Raw genomic sequence first — 24,676 nt, 5'->3', positions numbered from 1 at the left:
TACCATAGAGTGTTTCGACCATATGATGACTCTCCACTAGAGTTGCACTTTTTCAGCAACAGGGTGTTACGTAATCTTCAATTCTGTCCCACACGCTTCTAGCTGCCGAGTAGAGTTGTACAATCTAGTTCATTTGAAAGATCTAGTTCAATAGTTCAGCTGTTTTAACTGAACTAGTTCAGTAATCTAGTTCATAGTTCACTATCCAGTTCATTCATTCGGATCATAAGTCCGTGTTTAGACATACAAATTTCTCGGGAAAGTAAATTCAGTTTTTCGCAATAGGGGGTAGGAAAGAGTATTGAGGAGCTATTTCCTCTCCGCTCTCTCCCAAAAAACTCAATATACTTTCCCGAGTATTTTATGTGTCTAAACACAGACTAATCGTCATGGTACAAATACACAGGTAGCCGCATCGGCAATTGTTGGTAACATAAGATGTCAAAATTTGACATCAATTCAATGCAATTGACACATTATGTTACCATCAGCTGGCTTGATAATGCTACCTGTATTATTGTACCATGCTAATCGTTCAATCAAACGCATACATACACCAAATAGAAACAAACAATAGCAAAAATGTTCTGTTGAGTGTGTGTTTTTAGTTGCTGAATGCCATAATATTGTGAGAAATTCGTGTATGGAGGTATGTCATGTGGTTTGGACCCCAAGCCATTGTGGCATCAAATTCAACGAGGAAGTTGATTATCTGGCAAAACAGGCGGTAGAGGTTGGAGCCCCAGTGGACTTCAGTCTCTCCCCGGCTGAAGCAATAAACCAAATTGAAATTAATGTCAAGAACAGCTGGAATGATGAATTTGGAGAACTTTCCCAGAATAAAGGATGCTTTTTCTATGATATTATAAACAATGTTTTTGAAAAACCATGGTTCAGGAAGATGAACCTAAGCCCTAGAGATGCCAAACTATATAACAGACTTCTTGTTGGACACACCTATAACAAGATTTATCTAAAACGTATTGGAGCATGTGAGAGCAATGAATGTGAGACATGTGCTGTACCTGAGAGTGCTGAGCACTTAATTTTCAACTGCACAAAACACACTAACCTAAGATTCAAATACCCCCAAATCTTTACACAACACAACAGATTAAATTCCGTACTTCAGACCAAGGATGCTGACCTAGTCAGAAGCATTATTGGTTTTATCAGAGAAGCTAACCTCAACCTATAATCCGCAAAACCTTTCCCAACCTGTGATACATACTGTGATTTTTATACCCTAATATCCATACTTTTAACTTATACCCTAATACCTAAACTCCTATATCTACACCCTATTACCTACATCTTAGTACCTACACCTTATACCTACAACGTATACCTACACCTTATACCTACACCCTAATAACAACACCTTCATGATACTACTTAGAATTACATGTCAATTCTACACCCCAACACTACACTGTGATACTAGCTTTTAAGTTTAAATACTTGACGAGGAATTGTACTCATTAAAATTTCCGATCCCACACCCCCTTTTTTGCCCTGTTTTGTTTTTCTCAACAGCTACTTGGAGAATCTCAACTACATGTGGACCGATGTCCTCTCGAATTAATTTGGATTGTCTACCTATGTCACCTGAAACTAAACTGCACACTAATTTGTCTGCAATCTAATCCTTAATGCGTGTTTGGAATCATCACACTTGGTAATCGTGTACTCAACCAGGTTTTCGTGAGTCGTTTTAATGTTTCTTGTCATTCAATTTATATTCAGAAGAATTATCAGTTAATATGATTTCGTTACTAAAGTACTGTTGTACTTCTCTTTTTGTTCTACTTTTGCTATTCGCAATAGCAGTCGAATTCATGCTGCGCAGCTTTGGACCTCAATGATCTAATTTTGGAATACAACCTGTTTTTTGAATATACCCTGGCCACTGAATCCTAGGATCGCCAACCTTTATGAGCTGTCTCTTCGTATAATTGGAGGAGGCTTTCGAGAACCCAAAAAAAAAAAGAGTGTGTGTAGAAACTGTCAATGCGAAATAGCTTTGTGCGTTTGTGTTTCTTTTTATTTTTTTCTATCCAGGGGCTGGATTCTTGTTCTATGAAAAATTTAAATGAAAATATTTTCTTTATAATATTTTTCATTTGACAGATTTTTCCTTTATAAAAGTTTTCATTTCACATTTTCATAGAAACAGAATTGAGTCCCAGAACAAGGCACATTCAATAGGGGAATATGTGGAATTTGTTGTGTTTTTGAAGAACTCTTCACTTTCGAACAGCTATTCATTGTACCTTGATCCAAAACGTAAACAAACTCATCACATAACGAAGGCATCACTTAACACTGACGACGGCGTAACTTTATGCATATGTGAACGACATGTTGAACTAGATTGTGAATCGTTCGTTCGTTGATCTAAGAAATCTGGCAATAATTACATGCCTTTTAAGGCAAATGTAGATTTTGTCAAAATAATTATGCCGTGGACTATATATATATATATAGGCATTTATATAGGCATTAGGCATTTCATTGGGAATTGCATGTTTTCCAATTCCTTTTTGGTTTCGGGATCATTTATCATTTTGGGTAATACAGTAGGGGAACAACCATCATCAATACCATGGGACTGAAGAGGAAATCGGTGATCTGGAGTATGTTAAACCACCACTTGTAACTTACCTTCCATTGCTCCCTTGTCTGAAGTACTTAAATCTCAATGCCTTTAATTTTAGGCACGGAACGTATTCGCCCCGAGCACTGTATCCTAGCAAATGAAAAAAAAAATCATCTAGCCACCTACCACCAATTCATCTTGAATTGTCAATGCCATGATAAATAGAGCTAAAAGCTCTAATGTTTCTGTAAAAGTAAATTTGTATATAATTTACCGAATTTTATTTTACGTGAAAATATCAATTTTTTCAAGACGATGGCAATGATTTTTCACAGTTACCGATTCGAAATGTAACATTCATTATGAAAAGTTGCCTAATTGGGTTGTTGCCCAAAGTATATTGTTGGCTATTTCATATCTGTTAAGATCGATAGTATGAGATCATATAGGAATTTGAAACATCAACAATTTATTTGTAAGATTAGGTTTGGTAAACGTTAGTTTGAAGACGTTAGTAGATAATACTCCAAAACTTATTAATATATTTTTAGAATATTCAACACCCGATCAGGAAATGGTATCGACACTGAAAATTTCCTAGAATAACCATGTATCATAGGAAGCGGGCCAAGGGGGTCAACATATTGAGGGAAGCTGGCAAGGAATCTCTTAAATTCTTCCAATGGCCACCAATTCCAATTTCGGGTTTACAATCACCATCCTTTTTCTGTAATTAAACAAACAAGCAAATGAAAAATATTCGTCAAGATTCCCTTTGTATTCTCCACAATACGAAGGAACATAACAAGTAATTTCTTGGTAATGAGTTTTAACTATTTCTTAAGCATTAATAATTTCAACTCACTTCAATTTCCAACCAAAACTTTAAAGGATCTCCATTGATGCCATAAGAGAAATAAATAAAGTATGGTGGCTCCCAGTCATGCGCAAAGGTGTCCAATGGAAATACAATTCTTTTACTTTACCTCCATGGTCTTATGAAGATATCCATGGGTCCAGTCAATTCAAAATCATAACGTATTTTTGTTTTACTTATTTGGTTTTTAGAAGTAACATCAGGCATACTATCGAATGCAGGATCTGGCCCAGGTATCCAGAAGCTCTGTAGAATAATAAAAGAAACAATCAAATAAGAAATCATAAGTTTTAGGTTAGTAGCCATTTTTTAATATGTACAGTATCGGCCAAAACTAAAGCACCCCCTCAGTAAATTTTTTTGAAATGATAATTTTTTTATGAAAACTAAATTATAAATTTATTTTTTATTTTTCTTTTTATTTATTTATATCTTTATAATTGAAAAATACAAAAATAAGGAGATCAGAATTTAGTAAACAAAAGTTAAAATTCAAAAAAAAATTTAGGTCGCAAATGTAAGCGGACAAAACTAAAGCACCCCCCATTTGAGGTACAACAAAAACTACTGAAATCAATATTACGTTACTTATCCTCTATTCTGGATGACACAATCACATCTTTTAGGCATAAAGGATACTAAATTATTAATTACTGCAGGCGAAATAATTGATTTGCGGAAAATTTAGCTTGAATCCTCAAAATACTGAAAATCGGAAGGTACCGTTATATGGAGGCTATACCCAAACGTGGACCCAGGTCCACGATTTTTAGTGGATATGTTTTGTGACCACTAAGAACCCTAAGTACCAAATTACAACTTATTTAGTAGGAAAATGTGGCTTAAATATCCGAAATACCGAAGATCGGAAGGTACCGCTATAAGGGGGCTATACCAAAACATTAGCCGATATTGTTCATATTCATCCAAAAATGGTGCTACAGCATTCTCTGGTCAAATACTAAATCCCTTAGGTTTAAAAATTAGCAAAAGAACGAATTGCAGAAGAACGATAGACGCCGGCTTATTCAGTCGACGACCAGCAAAAAAAAAAAACCTTTCATATCGACTAAAAATTAAGGCATTCGCCAAGACCCATTTGAACTGTTTTCCGATGAATCTATGTTTAATTTAAAGTATTCAGATGGTAAAAGGCTTGGACCAAATGGGCAACCGTTAAATCCTAAATGTTGCAAAGACGCTGTAAAACATGGAGGCGGAAGGTTTTTTGCTGGTCGTCGACTGAATAAGCCGGCGTCTACCGTTCTTTTGCAATTCGTTCTTTCGCTAATTTTTAAACCTAAGGGATTTAGTATTTGACCAGAGAATGCTGTAGCACCATTTTTGGATGAATATGAACAATATCGGCTAATGTTTTGGTATAGCCCCCTTATAGCGGTACCTTCCGATCTTCGGTATTTCGGATATTTAAGCCACATTTTCCTACTAAATAAGCTGTAATTTGGTACTTAGGGTTCTTAGTGGTCACAAAACATATCCACCAAAAATCGTGGACCTGGGTCCACGTTTGGGTATAGCCTCCATATAACGGTACCTTCCGATTTTCAGTATTTTGAGGATTCAAGCTAAATTTTCCGAAAATCAATTATTTCGCCTGCAGTAATTAATAATTTAGTATCCTTTATGCCTAAAAGATGTGATTGTGTCATCCAGAATAGAGGATAAGCAACGTAATATTGATTTCAATAGTTTTTGCTGTACCTCAAATGGGGGGGGTGCTTTAGTTTTGTCCGCTTACATTTCCGACCTAAAATGTTTTTTGAATTTTAACTTTTGTTTAATAAATTCTGATCTCCTTATTTTTGTATTTTTCAATAATAAAGATATAAATAAATAAAAAGAAAAATAAAAAATAAATTTATAATTTAGTTTTCATAAAAAAATTATCATTTCAAAAAAATTTACTGAGGGGGTGCTTTAGTTTTGGCCGATACTGTATATCGGAACCCACCTTGATTTATGCTTGTACAGAGGTAACCCACATAACATCACAATCATCCATAATTGGTTTAGCCACATTCTTTGGATATCGAGACTAATCAAATTGCTTTCTTAACTGAATAAGTCCTCCTGAGGTAATATATAGTAGCCAGTTTCTCCCGGCGCACTTCATTGTGCCACGGAAAGTACGTCTTGAAAGCCAATGATGCCAAAGAGCATAGTCTTTGATTTTCTGAACAAATTCAGACAGGGAATCTGGTAGAAACCATTATAATCTTAAAAATAACAATATTAAAACCTAGTTCAAATGGAATATAACCGAAGGCACAAGGTCCTTTACACCAAAACGTCCAGTCACATCCAGTGACAGATATGCATAAAAGATAAACGGTGGAATGCCACAGATAATGTGTGGTCCAAGCCGGCTAAAATAAATATAAATTAATTATTATGTTTGTAAACTGAATGAGCAATAACTTGGACTAAGTGCAATTTGACATTTGAAAACGACAATATTCAAAGGAACTCATACAGGGTACAATTATATTGTGAATGAAAATGTAACTTCTTCTTCCTCTGGTTGTGTTGCTTCTTCTTCCACTGGTTGTGTGTGAGAGGAAATAAACAAATGCTTCTTCTTCCTCTGGTTGTGTGTGAGAGAAAAAACAAATGCTTCTTCTTCCACTGGTTGTGTGTGAGAGGAAATAAACAAATGCTTCTTCTTCCTCTGGTTGTGTGTGAGAGGAAATAAACAAATGCTTCTTCCGTAACAAATGCTTCTGGTTGTTCCAAACATTTGTTTTAATTATTTTCATCTCGAACGACATTGGTTTTTTTAAGCGTGAAAAATATAAGTTAATTTCATGCAGAATATTTTTGCTTTCTACCCTGAACGCTTAAATTATTTCGCACTTAATTTTTTTATTTTAGACAAGGAAAAACGAAGCCAAGTAAATTTTTTAACAACGCCGATGTTTTCATTGAATTTCGTAGCCAACGACGTTTGGAAAATTTGAACACAACCAAGGCGTTTAGTGAAAACGTATTAACCCATTAAGGCCCCGGGACATACGATCCTTGTGTGACGCGTTGCGCGTTGAAAACAACAACCCATGGTACAATTACTTAGGTAGAAACATCGGCGAATTGCTACAACAAAGCAACTTTTTTTGTAATGTAAACTGTCAAAATTTTCGCCAAATGGTTTCTTGTTGTCTCTTTTTATCGCTTGTGTTTGTACAGTGAAGTGAACACATGCTATCTCTTACTTACCGAATCATATGGTTTTTTGTTTTGATTTTTCATAGCGAGTTCCTAGTTTTTTGACGTTTTAGATTCGATCAGCTGGGCTGAGGCATCTACCTAAGTAATTGTACGGTTGATCGTACGGTCGCCGACTGATTATAGTTCAGTGAACTATTGAACTTTAATGAACTATATCGACTGATCTAGTTCATACGCTCTATTCAATGAATCGTTCAATTGAACTAGTTCGTTCATGACCTATACAACTCTGCTGCCGAGCTTATCCCGCTGGAGCGTAAGGTAACAGCTTTTAAAATAATGTTGGGTTTAATACGAATCTAAACTGCTTTTGATGGTTTTTAGCGTTTATACGGCTTAACCCCGTAAGCCTGCCTCTATTTTGGGACAATTGCTGTTGGTGATTACTCATATGTGATTCATCTGTCAGGCTAATAATTCGTACGTACGTATTCCAAGCAGCCTAAGGAGTGAAATTAAGAACATTATAAGCCATTCGCCCTTCACCACTGATATTTCAGCAAGATTTACACTTTGAACTTGTTTTATCAGCTGGAGCGTAAGGTAACAGCTTTTAAAATAATGTTGGGTTTAATACGAATCTAAACTGCTTTTGATGGTTTTTAGCGTTTATACGGCTTAACCCCGTAAGCCTGCCTCTATTTTGGGACAATTGCTGTTGGTGATTACTCATATGTGATTCATCTGTCAGGCTAATAATTCGTACGTACGTATTCCAAGCAGCCTAAGGAGTGAAATTAAGAACATTATAAGCCATTCGCCCTTCACCACTGATATTTCAGCAAGATTTACACTTTGAACTTGTTTTATCAGTGTACTTGAAGTAAATTTGATTGTTAACAATGTGTATAGCCAATAAGTTTGAATTATAACCTTATTTAAGGCTTGAGTTTGAAAAATTATGACCAACAACACATAACTTATACGTTTGCACTTTGAATCGTTCACACAATTATGAACTTTTTCCCATGCTGCCTATAATTTTATATGAGAATTTTCCAAAATTATTCATAGCGATTATGAATCTTCACGTAGGGAGCTACTCACAAGTGAGTTGCAGTTCACTTTCACCTGCTCGAGCTATTACGATTGGGCAGGGAGGAGCACAAAAAGTGAACAAGGGTTGACAAGTCGGAAAATGGAAAATAATGGCGCGACTTGTGAACCCTTGAAATAATAATTTGTGTTACCATACCGTCATTTTTTGCACAAATAACTTTGGGATTATTAAATTCTTATTTTTTGCATAAAAAGTAAATAAATTTTCAAATTAATAAACATTTCTAGCAAGAAAAATGTCGGTTATTAAAAATCCACTGTAAAAGAACATGAATATTGGTAAAAGAAAATACAACATTGAAACAACATGGCAACATCTGTAACAGCTGTTCTTTTGTTTTGACAGATATGTGAAAATTGTTTATTTACACTGAAGAATTCGTGAAATTTATTGGAAAATCGTAAAAAAGTGAACAAATGTCGTTTAAAAACGTCATTAAATGGCTAAAATAAGTAAATGTTTAATGTTGCATTTTGGGTGATAACAGAAATGGCAAGTTCTGAGGAATACCAAGGAAATGGAGTGGAAGCCGTACCAGCGATGTTAGGACATCACAGGAGATCAATGATTGGTTCAAATGAGGTTCAGCATTTAGCCAATTCCAAGAATTGTAAATACAATTCGAGAAACATCCGATATTTTCTCCAGTATAAGAACCAATTCTATGAATGCTAAGTATAATTCCTAATGCTTTCTTCAACACTTAAACCAATTTAATGAATTTTAAATACAATTTCAATAAATTTCAATTGTAATTCCATTTTTTTTTTTTGTTCATGGCATATAACAACCGGTACTTAAAATACTATTCCAGGAAATTGCTTGGTGTAGATACCATTCCACTGGGTTATCGACGATGACGTGATTAAGATCTCAAAATGGTTTGAATCTTTTTGGGGCAACGGTCTGGACTTATATTCCATCAAAATATTTGATTCTATTCAAGCTTGAGGGCAAGTGATTGGACATGTCATCTTTTTAGCACCAGCACCCATTTTTTCCAAGACTGCGACCCCAAAAGTTCCAAATCGTGTACATTACTCTCTCTAGGAAAAACAATCGCAGACATGGGTTGCTCCAGATTGGGTCCTTGTATATTTGTGATCCGCTTTATACAGTATGCACCTTTTTGATCTGTCCATACCTGAAAACGGGGAACGCTTTAGTTACAGTACTTGCTTGGGCGTTACCGTGAGAGCCATCCCAATCACCATCTAGTAGGTTGGCCCGACACACTAGGTCCATCAAGAATGATCTTCACTTTCTAGAGAGGAAAGCCCAACGATACAGGAGAGAACCCCTTGCTCAACAAGCATTTCAAGTAGGTTTGTATAGCTTTCACATAGTCGCAGTTTCTAATGTAAACAAATATAGTGTGAATAAAGTCCACCACAAACCAGAGTAGTTTTTGCTCAACTATACTCGGGATATTGCAGTCGTCTAAATTCTTATAGGGCAAATGTTGATAGCACCATGCATAGCACTCTTCGTCTTTTAAAGGTGCGATGCCAAACCTAGTCATTTAACTTCAGTGGATAGTTACATCCCATTCTTGGAACTGAAGTTAGACCCAATTTTGTACCAAATTCTGAAAGAATTCAGAGATTCAGACCGAATTCGTAAAGAACTCTGAAAAAATGTTAGCGGTAAATGTCCTAATATTTGTTTTTGTCGAAAACATATTGCGATTAAAAATATAAAGAAACTCTTATCACAATAAGGTAGAATCTATTCCATTTCCAATATTTCAACCATCTTTGATGGTCATCCTCAGGGATTGGCTTTCAAAAACAAGAACATTTGTTTTATGCAACTATAAACAATATGGTAGAAATTTATAATAACAATGATATTTCTTTCTTTTTATAAGAATAAAAACAAAAAAATTTTAATTCTTAAGTTGACCTCAAGCCAAAATTAAAACCAAAGAAAAAAGCGTCCAAAGGTCAACAATAACCTCAAAACATAAAAAATTTCTAATTATTTTTTGTTGCTTTCAACCTAAAATACAATTAATTATCATTACAGATACAAAATATTCGTATTTTTTAAAATAAATGACCACACTTAAATTTTTTTGTTCAACTCACTTTGATTTCGGTAGTGAGAAATTTCAGCACAAATTTGCCTCTTTTTCTCACTTTTTTTACATTTGTAATAGCTAATTTTTTCACGAACGTGAGTTTTGCTTACCCTCTTGTTGTTTATAATAAGGGAAGAGTGAGAACATAACAGCACTCACGGCGATATGATGTTTATAATAGGGGAGGAGGCGAGAAAGAGAAAACTCACGGTGAGATGCCGTTCATAATTGGGCTGATTATTGAAATTATTACAACAAATTGAAATTATGTTTAGACTCATGGTAGAACTATACCACGATAGAGACCAAAGTAAATATCAGAGCATTGCCATAAATTAATATTAATAATGTTACTGATATCATGAATAACAATTTTACTGGAATTTTTGTATTAAATGTTTATTTTATATTTTTATATAAAATTAAATTCAAAACTCATTTTCTTAAGCCAACACATCCACCGTTTTAGTAAAGTTGGGCGTTATTTGTGATAAAAGAATAAAAGAAAAGACGCCCAACTTTACTGAAACGTTGGATGTGTTTTCGGCTTTACTTTTGCCTATTTTCTTTTTCCTTTCGGAACTTGCAGGTTCCTTTTGGTAGTATTTTGACTTTTGTCCGCACCTGTACATACTTTCAAACTACACAAACATATTGATTTATATAGTATATATGTATATAGCTATTTTTATCGTCAACGATTTAAAATACACATAGCTTCTCTTTTGTCTTTCGTGTATTTTGTTCTTTTGAAAGGCATTTCTGTTCTTCATGCAAAGCGTTCAATTCATTTCTCTTTGCCTGCAACATTTGCTTTAGACGACAACAGATTTCAGAACTCTCGTCTGTATTACGCTTTAAAGATTTTTGCACTTCCATTATTTCCCGTTCTTTTCGACGAATATCATCCGCAACTCTCACACTTTCGACATTGAGGGATTTGGATGTATGGCTTTGTAGAGATTTTTTTTGGTGAACAATCTTTTCAGTTTGCTTAGATGAGACTAAAATGTTATCGTTGATAAATGAAAATACGTCTACTTGTCTTGCAACCCTTTCACAAGCCTTTTCATTTGCAGCTATTTGTTTTTTCTGTTCCCTTTCCATTTTCTTTTCGGCATTAAACAGATCTTTATCACCATTTGCTGCTTCACGGAGTTCCATGCAGTGATCGAGAGACCTTCCAGGAGGCAATATTTGTGCAGAGACTGGCGTAATAATACCACGACCATTCGTACCCAAACCTGAACCATAAATGTAACCCATCTTTGCCATTAATTTAGAACCAATACCCTAAAATAGAATTCCATTGAATAAGAAATAGTAATTTAAATCATCACTTGCATACCTTTGTGTGTTTCTCCCAGGCTCCGAGGGGCTGAGTTAATTCATATGTAAAAGGATTATTGAGGCTAATACAATTATCGGTAAATTGAAATGAAGAGTCAGAATCACTATCTGTGTCACTTGAGGAATCATCGTCATCTGAAATGAACAATATGTAGTTATAAAATGTTTTTTTTTTTTTTTAAAAAAAAAGGCACAACAAACACCTAAACAGAATATTGCATATGGGTAAGTTTCACGATATGTTTTTTACATACGAGTTGTCACTTTTTATATTCAAAATGTATACGCAAAGTGACAACGCATATGTAAAATTACATATCGTGTAAAATACCCATTATATTATATTATTATATGATTGCTTGAGTTGGAGTATTATTATATGTTACAATTATGTTATAATATTATTATATGTTATATTATTATATTATATTTTTTAAGCTGTTTTCAAAAAGGCCATGCCATTATTGGCATTATCTGGGTATTACTTTTAATCTTTTACCTAACCGCGTCTGCCGATGGCCGACATTATTTTGTGCCATGCCAGAAAAAGGCAAAAAAGCACCACAACGGAAATAACATTGAATATTGACTTCCGACATTAGCATCGCTGATTCCCTAGTGGAAGTAGGATTACAAGGCTCATGCCTCTCAATTCCTCAAACAGATACTGTGGGTGGTGATCGTTATTAGAGATGGGTGTCTTTTGTCGGAACTCCTTTCCTTTACCGACCCACCGAAAAAAAATTATGAAAAAATTACCACAGATAGTGCTTTTTATCCTTGTTCCAACCATGCATTGCTTTTGTTGCGGAAATGTATACTTCCCGAGATATGGCCCTCCAAAGTTCCACAATGGCCCTAGTCTAATATTTTGGCAAATTAGATATTTTTCTCTAAATAGCCGGCCTTCAGCCGGGATTGAAGACTTTCTCCTATGGATAGGTGCAAATCTCGGGAACGGGAACAAAATTTTCTTTTAAATTAAATATTTTTCTCAAAATAGCCGGCCTTCGGCCGGGATTGAAGACTTTCTCCTATGGACAGGTGCAAATCTCGGGAACGGGAAGAAATTTTTCTTTTAAATTTAATATTTTTGGAGGCATATATCTCGGGAAGTATACATACCCATCAACAAAATAATACATCGTTGAAATCAGTATAAACATCAGTATTTGTGGTATTTTTTTAATAATCCGCGGTGGTTAGCCAAAATTTTAGACTAGGGCCTTTGTGGAACTTTGGAGGCCCATGTCTTGGAAAGTATACATTTCCGCAACAAAAGCAATACTTCGTTGGATTCGGTGTAAAAAGTACTATCTGTGGTAATTTTTTAATAATTTTCTGAGATGGGTCGGTAAAGGAAAGATAAGCCATCTATCGCCTACCAGCCAAACCAGGTAATCTAACTTCTCAATCTCTCCCTATTTCACTTGTAAATATTTTTATTTACTTATTTCTCAATAAAGCAACTGCTTTTTATTTTGAATTTAATAATTAACGTTCGTGTTTTATTTGGGTTTTATTTTCACGCAATTTCGGCGTAAACATTAGCATTATCTGGGACTCACTGGCGTGGTTTTAGCAAAGATTTAGCTATCTCGCACGGGGTTAATCCCTGTGAGCCTTGATACCCATATAATGTTTACCGAACCATGATAGAAGTAGTCATTAATTAATATCTGCATGACTGTTCGTTAAGATGTTTACAGTGGTTGGCTTTTTGTTTCCATTAATCCAGTTCGGACACTCTGTAATCGCTCGGATCGTGTTATGATTGGGATTTGTTTACGTGTTTTAAAAATTAGTGTTACTTTGAATTTTTATTCTTGCAATTATAATAATTTTTTGTTATTTTTGTATTATATATTAATTTCAATTTGTATAATACAAGCATATATCTAGCTGTGGGCATAAGATACATGTTTGTACCAGATTCGAATCGATCATAAAAAAATGGAGCAAGTTGAATGCAGTGGCTGAATTTGAAGCTTTTTCCACAGAAAGTTTTCAAAAAATAAATTTTTGTCGAAAATAGGGCTTATTCCTAGTTTAGGTAAAATCGTCGAATCGATTTGAAAATTTTTACCATAGATTCACTACAATACATGGTAAAAGAAACTGAACTCAGTGTAAAAATTATAATAAATTGGTCTGTTCCACAACTGCAAGAATCTGTTAATTTTTACTATTTCTTCCGATAACATAAAGAAAAAAATGTTATCGTAGTAAATAATAGTAGCTTCTTGCAGGTTCTGGAACAGAGCAAATATATTTTACTACTATTAAGGCCTGCGTACATAAGCTGCCTAGCCTGCTTACCTTGCTTACTTCTGATAAAAGAATAAAAAAGAAAAGGGCAACCCAGTTCGAAATTTCCTCGGCCTTCTTTATTCTTTTATTTTTATTATGTCAAAAATGGAGCAGGAAAGCAAGGCAATCAGGCAGAGCACTTAAGGCTGACTTCCGTATCGTCCGTGGCTTGGCAAATGACTGGAAATGTGAACTATTTATGTTTCTTTACGCCGTAGTACTTAACAACTGTGAAGCAACATGTTTCAAAACTTCAAAAGCAAACATGTTTAATTTTTATTTCTGATGCATTTAGTTGCATTTTCGAGGAACAATCCATAAGTGTGCAACTGAAATATTTTGACGAGGTTTAAACAACACAAAGCTACTGATGATACAAAAGTCAGCCTCAGTATAATCTCTTTTCATTTTATGTCTTCACAGTTTATAGCAATCTTTGTTTTTGCACTTTCAAGGCCCATATCTCGAGAAGTATGGACTTCCCATATATAAAATGAAACAAGACGGGAATACACGCGCACACCCGCACAGGTAGGTCTCGTTGTCCTAAACACAAATATATATATTCCATCTCTGGGAAGTCCATACTTCCCGAGATATAGGTCATTAAAGTTCAATTTTTGTTTTAAATTATATTTTTTTACAATAGCTGGCCTTCGGCCGTGCGCGTCTATTCCCGTCTTATGCCAATAAAATATATGTTATTGTTGTTTTCATAACTATGAAACATATGTGTTGTAAAAATTTGAAAATAATCGATATCAGATCAATATGATATATGTATGTATATCTTACCATAAGTAATAGGTAACAAATCTTCAAACTTAAAGTCCTTCTCTTTATTCTCCTTCTTAATATTATCCAAGCGTACTCTACATTCTTTTTCCACAAAGTTTGCACATAAAACACGTCCTTTATACCAAAGACCATCATCCATTTTGGCTAAAACTATACAATTCCGCGACAAACGTGAAAAGTCTGGCTCAGCATATTTACGCAAAGAAGTTGCAGACACAACCTCGCCATGAGAATAATGGCAATTTTCGTTGTCAAAGCGACAATCTCCTTCCAAAAAGTAAGTACAAGGAAGCATTTCTCTATGAGTAGGATTTGTGAATAGTATTCGAAATTTTACATCAATATTCCCGTCATCATCTATCGGAGCTTCCTCCTCAATGCTACAAATTATAGCATTGTGATAGCCAACAGCTCCCCAGGTGTGTTTATGTGGAGCACTACATTTTTCACCAACCATTTTCTCAAATTTCTCCTACAATATATAAAAATGTTTTAAAATCCAGTTTTATTGGAAAAGAATTGGAACAGGTTGAATATTTGGTCTGGATTCGGATCAATATGAGCTAATTTCCGGCTAAGCCAACAACATTTTCTTTGTAATCAATATACATATTTATATACATGTATCCGGCAAAAGGCCGGGGGTTTATTATTTTCTGCTATGGATGGTAGTAAATCTCCAACACGCGAACACAATTTATGCCAAATATCTTTCGTTGCATATACTATCTCGAGAATATGGATTCCCGTCCAATGATATATGTATATATGCATATATATTAACGTAATCAACATCGGAGCAAGTTGAGTTTAAGCATTAAGCTCGGATAAAATTATAATTTTTTCTATATAGCCGGCCTTCGGCCGGGGATTTAAGACTTTCTGCTATGGACAGGAGCCAATCTAGGGAACGGGAGCAACATTTTCTTTTAAATAAAAATGTTTCTCTAAGTAACCGAATTTAACAAGGGAATTTTCGGAACTTCGGAGGCCCATATCTTGGGAAGTATGGACTTCCGCAAAAAATGTTATATATATTTCTGATCAGGGTAACGAGACCTACATGTGGAAAAAAATTTGGTACCTATCCGAGCTTAATGCTTAAACTCATCTTAAGCCTCAACATCATATGACCTACCTGTTGGAATACAGATCGATCCGAATCCATGCCAATTTGTTATACCGTACCTTAAGTTTTCGAATTTCTTCATGTTGATCAATTTCATTAATTTCGTTCATAAACTTTTGCATTTCCTCGTCAGTATCAATGTTTACTCTTGAACTATTGCTGCCTGTATTTTCTTCTTGGGTAAGGGCTATCAGTTCGATCAAGTTTTCCTTCAGAGCCAAGAGTTCAGTCCGTTCCTTTTCGTTCTGTGTCAATAACAAGGCTTGTTCCACTGCAAGCAACTGCAAACAAACGATTTCGAATAAATTTTATTATTCTTGAATAACATTAAATTTTACCTGGACTTCATAATTCTCCATTGCTCTGCTATATTGCTCTGGAATTGGTCATATAAACATCAACAAATTGTAAATAATGTGAATAATGTTCTCTTTAGAGTTGTGTAGTTCCGGAACGAACTAGTTCCAAGGAACTATTCCGGACAAGGAACTATTGGAACTATATCCGGCTCTTTCATTTATATAGTTCCTTTAATTCATATAGTTCCAGCTCCAGCCGTGCATATAATTCTTTTCATTTATATAATTCATTTTCTTTTTCGATCTTTCACGTTCGGTTCCTTCATCATTCAGAAGCGGCCACATTGTTAAATAAACGTAAATCACATCCTCCTTACATTGCTGCAATTTATTTATTTGTATGTCAATTAATCCACCAAAAGATGAAAACAAAAAGAAAGGGATAGATTCGTTAAACTACTTCATTCACGGAACTATTTGGAATGAAGGAAATAAAAAGAACGAGGAACGAGAAAGATGCGTTGAACTATATCGATCTCGGAACTATTTGGAACGAAGGAAGTAAAAAAGAACGATGAAAGAGAAAGATTCATTGAACTATATCGCTGTCGGAACTATTTGGAACTATGGAACTATATTAAGGAACCAGTTCCTTTTGGCAAAAGGAACTAGAAAGATAGATCCGCTCCAGGAACTATATTGCCCAACTCTAGTTCTCTTTGATGAACATTTTAGGGCGAAACCTATAGCCATGGTACAATAATTCTTAGGTAGGCCACAGCTAACAGCTGATTACAATTTTTTTTTTGTTATGGCTTAATCTGTCAAAACCGTGTTGACATGCAGAGTTGATATTTATTATTGATCAAAAAATTCAACTCTGTTTTGTTTTCATTTCAACATTTCGTTCTTCTTCTTCTTTGTTTACTCATCCGTTATCATTCATCAAAACAATTTTGACGTTTTAAGCCATAGCGACAGGGTTGAATTTTTTGGCGATTCTCATACCTGGCCTACCTATGAATTATTGTACCATGCCTATAGCTATGCGTGTTGCGTGTGCGTTCAAAAATACTTTATTTTGTTTTTGTATTTTTGAACGCACACGCAACACGCAGAGCTATAGGTTTCGCCCTTAAGCTGTGTGGGCACCAATCATGACACTATTACCCAGGTAGTGCCATCGTAAAATTTTGGATATGTTATGTCAAAACCATGGCACAATTATCAGGTAGATGCATCCGCAAACAACTACAACAAAAACGAGTTCAGTACTGTGAGATGTCAAAAATGTTTTCCCATGGTATAAGTAAAAAGGTAGATTTAAATTAAAAAATCTATAGAACCCTTGTTTTTCCTGAGTTCCTAAAACTTCAAAATAAAAGCAACAAGTGGGGTTGTTTACAATGCATTTTTTGAGCATTTTATAAAAAACGCGAAAAATGAATGAAGAGTTAAGTTTTCTCCACATAATCGAGTTGTGAATGTGATAAACTGATTATTTCAATGCAAATCTCACCAATTTCTTCCATACAAATGGTCTAAAAACAATTTTAAAAATCATTGAATTCGATTGTTTTTAAAATTGTTTGGCATATTATTCACACACACACATACATACACAGTTTGTTTATATTAGCTTTGTTCCCGTAATTTTTAATAGTAAAACTCGTAAAAGAGAAAAAGAGATAAAAATTGTCGTCACACAAAAGTTTTTTCAAAAAGTTCGGGAACGCAAAAGTGGAAAAAACGTCAAAAAAGCTGGAACAAATGTCAAAGTCGGCATACCAGCCAATCAGACGCCGGCATCCATGTTACTATTTTTTCACGCTCAAATTTGTCGAGTAAAAAGTTTTTAAAGAGAGCGACATTCAGCGCCATTTTTGTTTAAAGAGAAGTGAACATTTTACAACTTTTTGGTGTACGGGAACGCTTTTTCGAGTAAAATGTGTAAAAGTCGTAAAAATTGTAAAAACTTTTTAGTTCTGGAACACAGCTATTGTTTTGAAGTTTTAGGCAAACTCGAATGAAAAAATTTAAATTGACATAAAGCTTTGGCTAACCTTTCTTATTAAACCATGTGTTTTCCAAAAAATAAAGCGATTCACACATTTTTAGCTGTGTTCCTTTACTTACCTGAGGTTACCATTTGTTACCATTTTTAACCTGCAAAGTGTTCCTTAACCCAGAAAAGTGGCCAAACTGGAACCAATTTTTAAGAGAGTGAGAGAGAGCGAAAATGGCTTTCTCTTCTACCACAGGCTACCAGCAAAATTTCTGCAGGTAAAAATGGCAGAACTGATTTTTCGACTTTTGTTTGACGATTATTTCACAATGAAGAAGAAAATGGACGAAAAACAGAAGAAAAAGTCGAACGCTGACAAAACTAAATTAAAAACTGTGAAATATAAGACGAAAATTGATTTTTTTATGTTTCTTTTTGACACTGCTGCCAGATCTACCATTTTTCCGTTCCTTTACTTTTCTGGTAAAAATGTTCATGAGAGAGAAATTTTGACACTTTTCTCTTTTACCACCCTTACCATTAAAAAAGGAAAGGAACAAAGCTTTTTTCAACAAAAATTTGTTAAGCAGTTATTAATAAACGTCCCAATTTACATTAGGCGAGTTTACTTGCGGCAATTGTCAGTTTGTGGGTGAGAGAGGGTGTTGAGAAGCAAAGGGTTACCATATACCTCACCTCTCTCTCCATCAAACTGTAAATTGGGACTTACATTAGGCGAGTTTACTTGCGGCAATTGTCAGTTTGTAGGAGAGAGAGGTGAGGTATATGGTAACCCTTTGCCTCTCAACACCCTCTCTCACCCACAAACTGACAATTGCCGCAAGTAAACTCGCCTAATGTAAAATGGGACTAAATTGGGACAACACATTATAACAAAAATCCTTTAAAAATTCACAGTAGCTGTGTTCCTTTACTTACCTGAGGTTACCACTTTTACCATTTGAGACCATTTTTAACCTGCAACTGGAAGCAATTTTTAAGAGAGTGAGAGTGGGAGAGAGCTAAAATGGCTTTCTCTTCTACCACAGGCTACCAGCAAAATTTATGCAGATAAAAATGGTAGAACTGATTTTTCGACTTTTGTTTGACGATTATTTCACAATGAAGAAGAAAATGGACGAAAAACAGAAGAAAAAGTCGAACGTTGACAAAACTAAATTAAAAACTGTGAAATAAAAGACGAAAATTGATTTTTTATGTTTCTTTTTGACATTGCTGCCAGATCTACCATTTCCGTTCCTTTACTTTTCTGGTAAAAATGTTCATGAGAGAGCAATTTTGACACTTTTCTCTTTTACCACTCTTACCATTAAAAAAGTAAAGGAACAAAGCTAATGTTTTACACGTTAAATGTCAACATTTGCTATGTTTTGTATTAGCAATTCATTTACATTAACTTATTTTAGCAGTTCAAGTTCGATCAGCTGGTATTTTTGCTTCGTCAAACAAAAATAACTACGGTAACAACTTTTTCTTGGAAAATCTTTTGTATGTATCTACATGAATTGACAGAAAAGAAATTCGTCTCAAAACATTTGTTCGCCCCTGTTTATGAATTTTGACATTTAAAATCTTTGTTTTTCTTTGAATTCGCTTGCTTGAGGACCTGTAATTGGGCATTGGAACAAACTGAGACACTCTTTTCTGTATTTGGAGAAAAGACTGCGACATATTTTGTAGGGATCAACAAATTGTCTTACATATAGGGATCTTTAAGCGAGTGTTTCTGAAATACATCGAACGAAGTGAATTTTTCATAACTCCGTGTGGATTGCATCGAAAGATGTAATGAAATCATAACTCTCCATTGCACTACTTCCAAACTTTTTTGGTGGGAACTTTTACAAAATGCTCTTCGATAACAAAGTTGTTCAGTAAAAGAGAAATGAGAAGTAGTTGCAATAACTTGCAAATACTTTTACTTGCGAAGTTAGTCCTTGGTCACACTAGATAGTTTCATTGAAACAATTTCATGAAATCCAGGGTTCCTAGCTCGATTTCCATACTAGAGTAAAATCATAAAGTTGCTGTAGTGGGGAACTCGATTTAAGAATCCCTAAAAGTTCCAATGAAACCACTCTAGTGTGACCTTCGACTTATCGAACAGGCCCAATATCATGACATTTGAATAAAATAAATTTTTAATATTTGTATTTCATGTTTAATTTTTTTAATTTTAATTTTTCATTTCTTTATAGGCAAAAAACAAGAAACATAATCAGCGGAAGCAACGCAACAGCAACCATCACCACAATGCTGGAAAAAAATTGCGGTCATTGTGGAGAATGGTGACGGAAGCAGGACCATCACCACCACCAAGACCACAACGACAAACCGAAGAGGCAATTGTAATTGCAATAGACGCAATTATAATAGAAGACGTGGCAACAGACGTGGAAGAGTCCACGGCAGTGGACGAAATGGCGAAAATCAACATGGCGAGAATCAACATGCCGATGCCGAGAATCAACATGCCAATGCCGAGAATCCACATCAACATGCCGGGAATCAACATCAACATGCCGAGAATCAACATCAACATGCCGACATTGCTCAAGATGTTAATGGTGATGAAATGGAAGTAAACAACGATGAGGAGGAGGATGATGGTGTTGTTCATCTTCGGGCACTTCCATTTTATGAATTTTAAAAAAGTTGTGTTGAATTTTGCATGTTTCTAATCTTTATTACATTCAATACAAACGTTTTTTCTCCATTTTCATTAATTCATGTTTCATGTTTCATTTTCATTAATTGCATTCAATATAAATAAATGTTTTCCATATAATTAGTTTTTGGTTTTTGGTTTTGGTAAAAAATAATACAGGCGAATAATAAAAAATATTTAATAAATAATAATTAATAATAGTAAAAAATATCTAATAAATAATAATACACAATTAATAAATAATTAATAAATATATATAAACAGTTTTATGTTACCTTGGATCGCTAATTATTCGGGATCTGCAAGTGACTATAAATAAAAAATCTTCAGATTAGTTTGTGTCGATATGCCAAAAAACTGATGATTTCCTATAATGTATATCCACCTTCTTATAATGGGTATTTCCATTGATTTGTAACATATTTAACCCACTTAGCGCCGAGAATTTTTTTTTGCGAGAAAACTTAAAATTTTTTATGAAAACTAGCGCTACAATTCGGTATTTTAGTCTCCCTTTAAGGTATCAAATATTTCGGGAGATAATTGTCGGTAAAGGTCCACGTTTTGATATATCCCCCATAAACCATACCTCCCGATTTTTGGGGATTTTGATTGTTTTAATATAATTTATGGTGAAGGATATAAAAGTTCATGCAAAAATTGTCGGTTTTAGACCGCAAAAATGGTACATACTGCCATTTTTTCCTCCACCATAAGATGGAGGGTATATTTAACTTTCATTCTGTTTGTAACACATCGACATATCGCTAAAATGCATAAAGTTTCGGTATTTGACGATTGCTCTGTTCCAGAACCTGCAAGAAGCTACTATTTTTTACTACGATAACATTTTTTGCCTTATGATATCGGAAAAAATAGTATATTCTTGCAATTCTGGAACAGACCATATATTATTCAGTAAGTTTGGATTTAGTTTTTTTTATTGATACTCTATTCATGCAATCTAAAATGATCCTTGCCTCTGACAACCACAGATTCCCCTCCTCTGCCACGTTAAGAAGTTGTTTCTTGAAAACTGCTTTAAAGTGTTGAACAAATCTGCATTTTGAAAATAATTCGCGGACAACATCTAAACTAATTTACTCGTTGGACATCGGCGATCTAAAAAAACAACGATTTGTAAAAAGTTTTCCTCAAATTTATACCTGTAAATCTCCAATAATTGCCCTGAACCTATAATTATTTCGCACCTAAAATAAGGGAAAAAATTTTAAAATTTTACAAATTTTTATATTGTCTCAAAATCAAATAATTGATATATTGATATCATGGGGAGTGTCCAACTCCATAATACAAAATTATAAAATCCTCTAACTAGGCGTTTACACCAGACAGTTTGTCTTCAAATACAACTCTGATTTACTAACACATACATATATTTGTCGTTTGTCTCCCAGCTGTCCATCATTTTTTCACAGACAGCCGTGTTAACTAATTTTTGACATTTTTGGAAAATTAAGTGAGATTGCAATTGAAATGTGTTGAAAACAAAAGAAAAGGAACAAAAACAAAATGTGTGAACGGAAAACAAAAATAAATCGACGATTTTCATTCATAATTTTACAACTGTTTTTGCAGTTGTCTGGACGCCTACTTCACACAGGCATGTTTTGGGTTTTTGACAATCAATACATGAACTCAACTGTCCTGTCATTTGTAAACGCAGCGTAAAAGTCATCGGAATTATGAAAAAATAGAAATTTACATGTGAACCTATTTTTATTTCGGGCACTGTATAATATTCGTTGAAATAAACAGCATTTCAAGGGGTACCTCCAGATTTTCGGTATATTTCAAGTTTTCGATATTTTGACAACTAATCAATTTTGTCGTGCTTTGTTCGTTTGTATACAGCCCTATTCTGAACATTCCCATGGGAACTGTTTCCCATGGGAGCGAAATTTCCCATTCCCACGTTTTCCATATTCTCAACGACGTGGGAACAGCAAATGATGGGAGCTGGAATTTCGAAATTCGAAATCAGTTACACCAAATTATTATAGCATACTTTTGGGGGGATGTAATTTTGTTTTGTAATACAAAATGCCTATTTGCATTGAATTCGCGGTTTTTGAATTAGATTAGCAAAGCACAACTCACTTAATTCAACAACCGTGCATTGATTTATGGATTTTTTAAGTGAATGGAGTCAACGATGTGTGGTGTTGTTCTAATAAGCACATTTTCTTCAGAATTTGCGAATTGGTGTAAGCACTTTTTAATTAGTAGGCAAACATAAGTTTTGTGTATAAAGTAATAGGAACTTTTTAAGTTTGCAACTAATTTAAAAATTGTATGTTGATTCGGAATAATTTTAGTTAGGGGTTTAACGCGTATATCGCTAGTTTTACTTATTCCAAATGATCGCTAGAACTCGTATTTTGCACATTTTAAAAAAAAAAATCAAAAAGAAAAATTCGGATATTTTTCTCGATTGTTACATATTTCAGAAAACGTATCTCAAAAAAATAAATAAATAAAATACGTCTTTGATTGAATCTAAAACTAAAACACATGCCCTTGCAAAATTTCAAGCTTCTACGTTCAAAAATAACGAGCCTATTCAAGAAAAGGCATTTCGGAAAATGGAGTAGCATTGCAATAATTTAGCATATATGTATGTACGTTTGTGTGATAGTTGTCGTGTCGTTGAGGAGACTAATACGTTTTCAATAGAACGTTAGTCGTCTGATTTAAAAAACCGGAAGATTATATTACGAAAATGAATACAAGTTGTAAAGATTGTATGTATTATGGTTATTTTCCAATATATTTTAATAATTATTGCCAAAAATTCTTTTGAAATTGATTTGTTTTTACTTGCTGTGCTGCGTTAACAGAATCAACCATGACTCTTTTTCTCGTATTTCAATACATATGGTCTGTTCCAGAACTGCAAAAATCTACTAATTTTTACTACATTTTTTTTTTGTTTTGTTCGATAACATAAAGGAAAATTTTTTATCGGTGTAAAACATGTTAGATTCTTGCAGGTTTTTGTATCATATATTATTTTACAGTACATTTTGTATGCTTTTATTAAGCAAACACATGGCGATTATAAATATTTGCAATAATTTTGTCGTGTAGATGTCTTAAAATATGAAATTTCATAAAAATATGAAATTTCTTGAAAATTTTTTTCAAACTCCCACACTGTTTGCTGGGGAGATTTTTCCCACAAAAAGACACAAAATTCTCCCACAATTCAAGATAGAGAATGTATACTTTTTTCCCATGGGAACAAATTCCCAATTCGAACTTCATTCAGAATGAGGGGAGATGGAAAATGGGAAAAAACTCCCACAAAATTTTATTCAGAATACGAAAATGTGGGAATGGGAAAAAATTCCCAACTCCCATGCGTTCAGAATAGGGCTGATATTCTTTATTTATTTGTTGTTGGAATATACTTTAAATTGTAGTCGTACTAGTCGAGTTATTTTTTCGACTCAGTCACATATATTTTTTTTTTTAAGGAATATCATTCTGACACATTCTGCCGTTCAAGAAAGAAGTAGAATTTTCAAGAAAGACAATTTTTCAAAAAGGAATATCTGTCGTTCAAGAAAGAATTATAATTTATTCAAGAAAGGCAATTTTGCAATAAGGAATATCTATCTGTCGTTCAAGACAGAATTCGAATTTATTCAAGAAAGGCAATTTTTCAAAAAGGAATATCTGTCGTTCAAGAAAGAATTAGAATTTATTCAAGAAAGGCAATTTTTCAAAAAGGATAATCAAGATGCCAAAACTTCCACCGGGAAAGGTATGTTTTTATTTTCGTTATTTTTGAGGGGTTTAGTGTTTTTAGGAAATTACCTCCAGATTTTCGGAATTTTCAAGGTTTTAGTGTCAACATATTGTGGTCTTGTCCCACCGAAATGGCTGAAATTTGATTAGTCTACGTTAGATACAGAACTTTCACCTGAAACTTGACGGGAAAATATCTCTCTATTTTCGGTATTTTGGAATTTGGTATGGAAATGTATAAGCTTTGAATTTGGTATGGAAATCAAGGTTAGGAAGTCGTTTTTATAAAAGGAAATGGTTTGGGCAATTTGTAGAAAGACTGGTAAATGATACTAAATTTAGTATAAATTGGATTTGGGTGAACGGATATAGCTTGGAAACCTGAAATTACGCCATTTTCCCGTTTTCTGTCTATAGAAGACCTCAAGATCTTTTCTGTCTATAGAAGACCTTATGA

The 24,676-nt window shown here is 34.2% G+C and overlaps 1 protein-coding gene and 2 long non-coding RNA genes across 5 annotated transcripts; 1 reads left to right on the top strand and 2 right to left on the bottom strand.

The window, feature by feature from the left end:
• Positions 1 to 565: 565 nt before the first annotated feature.
• LOC141394235 (uncharacterized) lies at positions 566 to 2,928 on the top strand. Of its 3 annotated transcripts, XR_012410289.1 has the most exons (4): positions 566 to 1,007; positions 1,537 to 1,704; positions 1,831 to 2,655; positions 2,718 to 2,928. It is a non-coding gene; the product is annotated as an uncharacterized lncRNA (long non-coding RNA). The 3 variants fall into 3 exon arrangements; XR_012410287.1 differs by having other exon boundaries at positions 1,831 to 2,928; XR_012410288.1 differs by having other exon boundaries at positions 1,828 to 2,928.
• Positions 2,929 to 3,045: 117 nt separating this feature from the next.
• On the bottom strand, positions 3,046 to 6,415 carry LOC141394232 (uncharacterized). Its single transcript, XR_012410284.1, has 3 exons — positions 5,449 to 6,415; positions 3,465 to 3,722; positions 3,046 to 3,326 (listed from the first exon to the last, which is right to left on the bottom strand). It is a non-coding gene; the product is annotated as an uncharacterized lncRNA (long non-coding RNA).
• Positions 6,416 to 10,243: 3,828 nt separating this feature from the next.
• Positions 10,244 to 16,300, bottom strand: LOC141394225 (zinc finger CCCH-type with G patch domain-containing protein). The gene is made up of 5 exons (XM_073968233.1): positions 15,791 to 16,300; positions 15,512 to 15,733; positions 14,321 to 14,795; positions 11,214 to 11,350; positions 10,244 to 11,158 (listed from the first exon to the last, which is right to left on the bottom strand). The coding sequence occupies exons 1-5, from the start codon at positions 15,809 to 15,811 to the stop codon at positions 10,568 to 10,570; spliced, it is 1,446 nt and encodes a 481-aa protein (XP_073824334.1). The 5' UTR covers positions 15,812 to 16,300; the 3' UTR covers positions 10,244 to 10,567.
• Between the last annotated feature and the right edge of the window lie 8,376 nt (positions 16,301 to 24,676).

The sequence above is a fragment of the Musca autumnalis genome, unplaced genomic scaffold (assembly GCF_047663935.1).
Source record: "Musca autumnalis isolate F117 unplaced genomic scaffold, ASM4766393v1 scaffold_2, whole genome shotgun sequence".
Classification (NCBI taxonomy): Eukaryota; Metazoa; Arthropoda; class Insecta; order Diptera; family Muscidae; genus Musca; species Musca autumnalis.
This window is presented reverse-complemented; position numbering and strand designations above follow the sequence as displayed.

What these genes read in the sequence shown, in the direction of transcription:
- LOC141394225 (XM_073968233.1), bottom strand. Translation starts at nt 15,811, where the DNA reads ATGGAGAATTATGAAGTCCAG. An exon ending in TGGAGAATTATGAAGTCCAG is followed by an intron (nt 15,734 to 15,790) that starts GTAAAATTTAAT and finishes GTTTGTTTGCAG; the next exon opens with TTGCTTGCAGTGGAACAAGC. An exon ending in TTTGTTACCTATTACTTATG is followed by an intron (nt 11,351 to 14,320) that starts GTAAGATATACA and finishes TGTTCATTTCAG; the next exon opens with ATGACGATGATTCCTCAAGT.